Source organism: Delphinus delphis, chromosome 10, assembly GCF_949987515.2.
Source record: "Delphinus delphis chromosome 10, mDelDel1.2, whole genome shotgun sequence".
Lineage (NCBI taxonomy): Eukaryota > Metazoa > Chordata > Mammalia > Artiodactyla > Delphinidae > Delphinus > Delphinus delphis.
Genome location: NC_082692.2, coordinates 23,674,357 through 23,683,311, shown reverse-complemented (window position 1 = coordinate 23,683,311; position 8,955 = coordinate 23,674,357). Strand labels below are relative to the sequence as shown.

The 8,955-nt window shown below is 57.9% G+C and overlaps 2 protein-coding genes across 4 annotated transcripts; both read left to right on the top strand.

The window, feature by feature from the left end:
- The first annotated feature begins 665 nt into the window (after positions 1-665).
- GPSM3 (G protein signaling modulator 3) lies at positions 666-3,882 on the top strand. 2 transcript variants are annotated; one of them, XR_009520942.1, is made up of 5 exons: positions 666-817; positions 1,024-1,132; positions 1,342-1,541; positions 1,790-2,119; positions 3,806-3,882. XR_009520942.1 is itself a non-coding variant. In XM_060023214.1 (4 exons), the coding sequence occupies exons 1-4, from the start codon at positions 776-778 to the stop codon at positions 1,925-1,927; spliced, it is 489 nt and encodes a 162-aa protein (XP_059879197.1). In that variant the 5' UTR covers positions 666-775; the 3' UTR covers positions 1,928-2,552. The 2 variants fall into 2 exon arrangements, 1 of the variants encoding a protein (XP_059879197.1); XM_060023214.1 differs by lacking the exon at positions 3,806-3,882 and having other exon boundaries at positions 1,790-2,552.
- PBX2 (PBX homeobox 2) lies at positions 3,555-8,795 on the top strand. Of its 2 annotated transcripts, XM_060023212.1 has the most exons (9): positions 3,555-3,775; positions 4,775-4,848; positions 5,088-5,335; positions 5,434-5,624; positions 5,856-5,991; positions 6,111-6,264; positions 6,647-6,735; positions 6,858-6,944; positions 7,067-8,795. In XM_060023212.1, the coding sequence occupies exons 1-9, from the start codon at positions 3,555-3,557 to the stop codon at positions 7,157-7,159; spliced, it is 1,293 nt and encodes a 430-aa protein (XP_059879195.1). In that variant the 3' UTR covers positions 7,160-8,795. The 2 variants fall into 2 exon arrangements, with proteins under 2 accessions (XP_059879195.1, XP_059879196.1); XM_060023213.1 differs by lacking the exon at positions 6,647-6,735.
- Positions 8,796-8,955: the final 160 nt, after the last annotated feature.

Below are 8,955 nucleotides of genomic sequence, written 5' to 3'. Positions count from 1 at the left end.
GATCAAAGACCAGGGCAGGCTGTGGTCCCCTCTCCCTTTTCCGTTTCATGACGAAAGGAAAGCTTCCCCTGCATCTCTTACGTTTGGTGCATATTTTGTGCCCTAAGTAGACTCTAAGCACGTATAGGGCAATGATAACTATTTAACACATATTTGTTAGACAGTGCTAGGGGTATATGTATGTTTGAGGGCCTGACATCCTTGGATCTGAGTCCTCTGCTTCCCACTGGAAACATGCCCCTCCCCGACCCAATAAGTCTGAGGGAAGCTGGGAAGCAGGGGGCAGGTCCTTCTTAGGGAAGGTACCTGGGGTAAGGAGTGGGGGGGGTGGGGGGATTCTGAGGAGTGAAACCACTTCCTCTGTAGCTAGTTCCTGTGTTGACAGAACTGAAGGGGAGGAGGGGGGTGGAGGGAACAGAGCAGGAGGTTAGGGGGTTCCTGAGGCTCTGGAGATGAGAAAGCCAAAAGTCCTTCCCCCTCTGAACCCCCATCCCTACTGCAGCTGGAGGAGTTTTTCCAGTCTCTGTGCTCCCCCGGGGCGAGAGAGGTCAAACAAGCCGTTGGGTGGGAAAAGAGAACTGGAGGAAGTTGACAGGGATGGGCGGGGCCCGGGGGGGTGCTGACCAGGAACCCAGCTTCCTGCTCAGTACCCAGGCATCCAGCCCCCGGCTCACCCCCACCCCTTTCAGCCCCTACTCCCCTCAGGAACTCAGGGTTCCGGCCCTCCTCCCAAATCCCAGCTACCCCTCCCTTATCGGTTTCTCCCCTCCAGGGGATGGAGGCTGAGAGACCCCAGGAAGAAGAGGATGGCGAGCAGGTGAGCTGGCACCGGGTTGGGGAGGCTGGCATTGGGAGAGAGGGAGGTGAGAGGACCTGAGGCAGAGACTGAGTAATGGTGGACTCAAGGGACTTGGACAGGCTTGGGCACAGAGGCAGGAACAGAGACGCAGAGAGAGGAAATGGGCTGCTGGCCTAGCCCTCTGCCCACCCCACCCCCACTTGACTGGAACGGATGTCTCTCAGCATCAGGGCCCCCATCAGGATGAGCATGGCTGGCCCACTGTGAACACCAGCAATCGGCCTTGGCGATCTGCTCCTCCGTCCCCTCCTCCTCCAGGGTCCCGCCACACAGGTACCCCCACCCACCCAAGGAGCTCCCTGACTCTGGTGCCCACATCCTTCCTGATCCCATGACCAAGGCCCAATCCATCATGGGCTCTCTCCCCACCTCCTCCGGACTCCGCATCATACCCCCTTAGCTCTGACCCCCCATACACACACACCCACCACTGCTGTCTGCCAATTCTCTGGGTGTCTGAGCCCTCCCCCTCCTCTCCCCAGCCCTGGGGCCCCGCTCGGCCTCCCTGCTCTCCCTGCAGACTGAGCTCCTTCTGGACCTGGTGGCTGAGGCCCAGTCCCGCCGCCTAGAAGAGCAAAGGGCCACCTTCCATCCCCCCCAGAACCGTCCAAGCCTAGGCCAAGCCCCGCCCCGGCCTCTTGAGGACAGAGAACAGCTCTACAGCACCATCCTCAGTCACCAGGTGAGACACCCATCCCCTCTCCACCAGGAGGCAAGACCCAGGCTTCTTGGTCTCTTGGCCCTTGTACTCTTTGGGGGTCCTACCTCTCCTTCTCCTCAGGCATCTGCCCCCCTGCCCCGCCAGGTCCTACTCCCCCTACCCCCATCACAGGTGTCCTCACACCAGCCCCTCACACCAGCTCTGGCTCCTTTCAAGCCCTGCTCCTCTTAGAACCTCACCAACAACCTCCCCTCCCTCCACTCCTCCAGAGCCAGCGGATGGAAGCCCAGCGGTCAGAGCCTCCCTTACCCCCAGGGGGACAGGAGCTCCTGGAGTTGCTGCTGAGAGTTCAGGGTGGGGGTCGAATGGAGGAGCAAAGGTCCCAGCCTCCCCCACACACCTGCTGAGACTTGAGCCCCACCAGCCCCTCTGCACTCCTGCGGCTCAAAAGCTGGGCAGCCCACTGCATGCCCTCAACCCTGCCAGGCAGGGGCACCAGAGACTGGAAGACCCAGCAGAAATCTCAGTATTCATCGCCCTCATCCACCTTTCCTGGGAACTGGAGCGGGTGAAATCCTCAAACCCTGGGAATAGTCAAGGTAGGATGGACATTGAACTCCCTCCATGACCAAGTATGTAGGAGCTTGAGGCCATGAGAGGATCCCAGCCACAGTGGGACACCTCACCCTCTCCTCTGATCTCAGGAAGTGGCTGGGAGTCTTGGTCCTGAACTGTGGGGACACCCCCCGTAGTCAAGCCACCAGGCAGGATCTGAGGTGCTCATTTCCCAGAGGAAAGGCAAATCTCCCAAGGTTTTCACCTGAGAGACAGTTCCACCCTCCTTCTCAGTAAGAAGAAAGGAAGAGAGGGCACAGCAAAGACATAAAGACTGTTCTCCCACCTCCATCACCAGCACACCCAGCCCCTGGACTGAGGGGCCTACAGGCTGTGAATGGACATTTAGCCCTGCCCACCCTCCCTTCCCACTGCTGTTCTAAGCTGTCTGATGTTTGGTTATATGAATAAATGTAATTCCCCTCTGGACTGAAGACTGGTGTTTCGGGTGGCGGGGTGGAGGGTAGGAGGGTGAGGCCGGAGGCCACCACTCTCCCCAGGCTGGCCAGAGGCCAGCTTCCCTCCCTGGCTGGTTAATTACTGGCTCATTAAGCAGCGGCTGGAGACCTCCCTAATTATCCCCCCAGCCCCCCTCTCCTGGTTTTAATTAAGTAGAACAGGGAGGGGAGTCATTAGGATAAGAAATATGAACTAAGCTGTCTGTGAACCCAGGCATTCCAGCGGCCAGAGTCCTCATCAGTTAGATCCCGGATTCAGAACTCAGGTGCAAGGCCCCCCAGCCTCCAACACGCCCCCTCTTCAAGGCCACAGAAGTCCAGCCCCTGGGACCTTCCCTTATTTTCCCCACGGGCTAGTCTCCTCCCCTCGTCCCCTCTCCCCTCCTCCACTCGTCTCCGTTCCTACGTTTCTGTGTCTCTCTCCGCCCCCAGCTCCTCCCTGTTCCTCCTCTCTTCTCCCCTCCTCTTCCTCCCCGGCTCCCCTCCCCCAGCCTCCCTCCCTCGCTCCCCCCCTCTTCTCTCCTCCCTCCTCCCTCTCTCTCACACACACCCCCGCTTGGGCCTCCTCTCTCTCTCTCTCTCTCTCTCTCTCTCTCTCTCTCTCTCTCTCTCTCTCTCCTCTCTCTCTCTCTCTCCCCCTCTCTCTCTCCCTCTCTCTCTCTCTCTCTCTCTCTCCCCCTCTCCCTCTCTCTCTCTCTCTCTCTCTCTCTCTCTCTCTCTCTCCCTCTCCGGCTCCATTTTCTCCGCCGCCGGGGGCCGGGGTCTCCCGTGGGGGGCCCAGACGGTACCCCAGGTCTCCCTTCAGGGCCGGGGTGAACCCCCGGGAGAGCCGGGAAGGGGGGGAGACGGGCGGGGGTTGGGGCGGAGGGAGCAGCGGCCCCAGCGAGTTTGGGGGGGAAGTAACCAGGCGCGGGGGGGGAGGGGCGGAGCAGGGAGGGGGCCTCAGGGCCCCCCCCCAACTATGGACGAGCGGCTGCTGGGGCCGCCCCCTCCAGGCGGGGGCCGGGGGGGCCTTGGATTGGTGGGTGGGGAGCCTGGGGGCCCTGGCGAACCTCCCGGTGGTGGAGACCCCGGTGGGAGTAGCGGGGGGGTCCCGGGAGGCCGAGGGAAGCAAGACATCGGGGACATTCTGCAGCAGATAATGACCATCACCGACCAGAGCCTGGACGAGGCCCAGGCCAAGTGAGTGCCCCCAACCCGGTCCCCACACAGACCCAGCAGAAGCCCCATTCACAAGCTCTGAATCTTCTGGGAGCCCCCCAACTCCAGGACCCTCCCCAGGATACTACAGCTCTTCTCCCCTTACTCCCGGGAGCCCCAAGATAAGTGATCCCTCTCAAACCTTCCTTCACCCCCAGTCCCTGAAACCTTCAAAAAGGGGAGCGCTAGGTGGTCTCACTCCCACCCCACCCCGGTCTGTCACTGACCCCCGCCTACACACACACACACACACACACACACACACACTCACTCACTCACTCCCCTGGAACATCTTTCCACCTCCAGAGCCCTCTTCTGGCTCCCACACTAAGAAACAGCTATGCTGTCTTCTCCCCTAACTCTCCAGCCCACCCTCATCCTAGGGGCCTCCACACCCCTTTCCAGGGCTGTGACCCTTTCTCTCCATGCATGGCCCAGCCTCCAAGGGCCCTCACTCACCCTTTGCCCCTGCTCAGCTGACACTAGGAGCATCAGAGCCCCCAGCCTGCTCGGTCCCAGGACCCTTCACACACCTCTATACTGAGCTACCCACTTTAGCTCAGCACCCCTAGCCCCCTCTGGCACCTCAAACTCTGACTCTTCTCCCCAGCCTCCCGTCTCCGCTGAAATTTACCCAATCTCTCATTTCTGCAGCCATTCCCCAAATCCCCTCTGTACGCTTCTAGACCATCTCCCACAACCTCCACCCGGCCACGGTGCCTTTAGCCTGCTGCACCTTCCCTCTGTCCAGCCAAAGCCAAGCAGCTTCCCCACGTCTCCACACTGGGAGCTGAGCTCTTCCCAAGAACCTCCCAACTCCATTCGGCCTCCAACCCTGCTTTCTCCCACCACAGATTTACCACCACCTCCCTTATTCCCAGGCTTCCCTCTCTTAGCCTCATGGGTGTGTCGCTTTGTGGTTGTCTTTCCCACTCCCCCATTTCTGTAGCCTCTCAACTTTTCTCTCCCATTGCTCCCAAGGAAACACGCCCTAAACTGCCACCGAATGAAGCCTGCTCTCTTTAGCGTCCTGTGTGAAATCAAGGAGAAAACTGGTACGTGGGTCACCCCTTCTGATTCCTCAACTCTGGGGACAGAACCCTGTTCACTATAGAACTGGGGCTACGAGTTTGACAACTTGGGACCCTGAGGAAAGTGTGGGTCAGGAAGATTGCTAAGGGGGCGCCTGGGAGGGAACCCAGGCCTGGAGGCTTGGGTCTCCAGGAGGCACCAGGAGGGCTGAGAGCTGGGTGTGGGGTCCCTGGGTCCCTAAGTCCACCCGCCTGCATGCTAGGCCTCAGCATTCGAAGCTCCCAAGAGGAGGAGCCTGTGGACCCACAGCTGATGCGCTTGGACAACATGCTTCTGGCAGAGGGTGTGGCCGGGCCTGAGAAAGGGGGTGGCTCAGCCGCAGCAGCTGCGGCCGCCGCAGCCTCCGGAGGCGGCGTGTCCCCTGACAACTCCATCGAACACTCGGACTATCGCAGCAAACTTGCCCAGATCCGCCACATTTACCACTCGGAGCTGGAGAAGTATGAGCAGGTGAGGAGAGGAAGCTGGAGTGGGTGGAGGGAGAGGCCCTTAAGGGGAATCCCAAGGCCAAGGGGCTCCTCCTCACCAGGCCACGGGCCCCCCTGCAGGCGTGTAACGAGTTCACAACCCACGTCATGAACCTGCTGAGGGAGCAGAGCCGCACGCGGCCCGTGGCGCCCAAGGAGATGGAGCGCATGGTGGGCATCATTCACCGGAAGTTCAGCGCCATCCAGATGCAGCTGAAGCAGAGCACCTGCGAGGCCGTCATGATCCTGCGCTCCCGCTTCCTGGACGCCAGGTGCGGCCCGGGGCCCCAGGCCAGCCCCCAGCCCCCAGCCCCCAGCCCCTGCACGTCCTTCTCCAAGCCTCTGGGCCACCAGGTTGTGCAACACAGCACCGTATACCCCGTGACAGTGGTGCTCTCTGGAGTTGATCAACGTGGTGGCCCTGCCGGGACACCAGCATCCTCCTCACCACCCCCTCTCTCCTGTAGACTCTCCTGTAGACTCACTCTCCCTCTCTTCTGTAGACGGAAACGCCGTAACTTCAGCAAACAGGCCACTGAGGTCCTGAATGAGTATTTCTACTCCCACCTGAGTAACCCATACCCTAGTGAGGAGGCAAAGGAGGAGCTCGCCAAGAAGTGCGGGATCACCGTCTCTCAGGTACTGGGGAGGCGTGGGGAGGGGCTTTGGGGGCACAGCGCTCTCCAATCCTGTTGACTAAGGTGTTTACAGAGGGACAGGTTCCCACCTGACCCTCCTTTCTGCCCCACACCCCACAGGTCTCCAACTGGTTTGGCAACAAGCGGATTCGCTATAAGAAAAATATTGGAAAGTTCCAAGAGGAGGCAAACATCTATGCCGTCAAGACCGCTGTGTCAGTCACCCAGGGAGGCCACAGCCGCACCAGCTCCCCGACGCCCCCTTCCTCCGCAGGTGGATCCCGCTGCCACCCTGGCTGGCTGTTGCTGCGCGCTTCCTGCTTTTGTTCCAACTTCCTATCTAGGCAGGATCATAGCAGAGAGGGGGCCTTCTGGGGTGAGAGGGACCAAGCTGAGATGGGGTGGGGATATCGGGGCAGAGGCCACTCTAGTGAAGCTGCTTCTGCCTTTCCTCCAGCAAGTGGCCAGGGGAGACTCAGGAACAGCCTGCTTCTGAGTGTTGCAGTGTTGTTTGGTAGAGAATTTGCGTACGGTGGCCCAACCCCCAGAGAGCTAGTTCAGGGGGCTTTTTGAAAACTCAGAGCTGTGATGAGCCTCCCGTCTGCCATCACAGGCTCTGTTACACTCTTCCCTCATTCCCCCTCTGCTCCCCCAAGGCTCTGGCGGCTCTTTCAATCTCTCAGGATCCGGTGACATGTTTCTGGGGATGCCCGGGCTCAACGGAGATTCCTACTCTGCCTCCCAGGTCAGGTGGTCCATCTCGCCTTGAGTAGGGCTTTCCCAAACTCAGTTTCCCTACTTTAGGATATGAGACTTCTTTTCCTTTGAGGCTTCTCACTGTGTCCTATCCTCCTTTGTTGCCTGCAGGTGGAATCACTCCGACACTCGATGGGGCCAGGGGGCTACGGGGATAACCTCGGGGGAGGCCAGATGTATAGCCCTCGGGAAATGAGGGTGAGTACCTGAAGCCCCTCTCTCCACCTCTCACCAGGATGGGAGGGCCTTTTCCCTGGCAGCGCTGTCCCCTGTGCTGGGTTTCCTAAAGCCTTACCCCAACTGTCTGCCTCTTTTTCCAGGCAAACGGTGGCTGGCAGGAGGCTGTGACCCCGTCCTCAGTGACATCCCCGACAGAGGGACCAGGGAGCGTTCATTCTGACACTTCCAACTGATCTCGCCCCTCAGGGCCACAGGGGTTGGGGCTCACAAGGCACCTCTTGAAGAGGACGCAGGCATCCAGAGGACAAAACCCAGACAAAGGAGAAGCACAAGATAGAGAAGGGCAAACGGGGGTCATCCCCTCCCTGGCCAGACTCTCTCAGTGCTGGGGGTGCTGACTACATGGCAGGGAAGATGGGGCCTCTTAAGGGGAGAGTGGGGTCTGTCTCCCCCTTTTTCCCCTTTTTCATTCTTTTTTTCTCCCCCTTTTTCTCTCACATAGAAACACACGCACCCAGAATCCTATTTTTCAGAGTTTTCCTCTCCTCCTCTCTCATACACGCACATACAACTATTCTCTCTCTCTCTCTCTCTCTCCCTCTGGGCTCCCCCACTCTCCTTCCCTCACCCCACTTAGCTGCTTTGGGATCTGTGGAGATGCCAGCCCTGCCCAGCCAGAGATGCCAAAAATGGGGACATGACTTCTGGACAGAGGACATGGGCCACGCCCCCTGTGCCTCCCCACCCCCCTGCCCCCCCAGACGGCTTTATTACCTCATACGCAGCTCATCTTAAACCAATAGAATCGCTCGGTGGACGGGAGTGTCTGACTCAGATATCTACCTCGGAGGGAGTTTCTGCTACTTTAGGGAATTGTTGACTGGGCTTTGGGGTTGAACTTTTTTTTAAAGGAAAGAAAAATTAACCCTGGGATCCATCTGTATTTTTTTTAATTTTTATTTCGGGGATTTTTGGTGGTGGTGGTGGTTCTTAATTTTTAATTTAGTTTGGGCAAGTAGATGTTTTTATAAATATGCTGATTTTTTTTTTTCATTTCTTGCTTTCCCACATTAGGGGTGATAGCCGAAGGGGTCATGATAAGAAAAAGGGGAACAAATAGAACTGGTGAAGAGGCCTGCCTGCCTCCACTCCTGTTCATCAGGAAGTACGTTTAGCAGGGCACCAAGCCTGCCCCCTGAAATCACTTAGGTGTTCTCCTTTGCTTCCAGGGCCACCGAGGTGTTCTTTGCTCGTGCAGGCAGCTTTCTGCTGCATTTGGTGTGGAAGCAGTCAGGGCTTGCTCTGCCAGCCTGTTCCCCACCACCCTTGGGCAGGGCTAGACTCGGTAATTTTGAGCAAATGTCACCTTCCCCTGTGAGTGACACATCTAAAATCTTTCTTTTAAACCACTATTTGCAGATTGGAGGGGGAAGGATGGGGAGGGGGGTTATTGCCAAATATGTTAAATATGGGTTGGGGTGTTTGTGTATGTATCTCCCTCAGTTTCCCCAGAAACGAGGTATCTTTTTTTTTTTTTTTCTCAGTCCAAAATCGAGAGGGTGGGGAGAGAGAGGAGGGAGGCTGCAAAAAGCCAGGTATGAGGGAAGGTAAAATGACCACTGTCCCACCCTCGGCCCTGAACCCTACTATCTGAACCCCTCAGATATCCTCAGGATTTCACAAGACTGTCAGTAGGGAACCCCTCCCGTCAAAGATCTAGGCAGGACTGGGAGGCAGGTCGGGAGTGTGATGGGTGGGGGCGGGAGGCATGGGCCTGGGGCAGTTCTCTCCTCACTTGTAAACTTGTAGTTTCACAGAAAAAAAAACAAAAAACGCAGTTTTAAATAAAGAAGTTTCTTTTTTCCCTGGGTTTAGTTGAGAATTCTTTTCAAAAACATGAGAACTTTTTTTCTCTCATAAAGCCCCAAACTGGATTTTCCCCTGAGTTCCCCGGCCTTGACCTCACCACCCAGGCCCCAGGTTTCACCCCTGCCTCCTCTCCATGGGAAACAGCCAGACCTGAACCCTG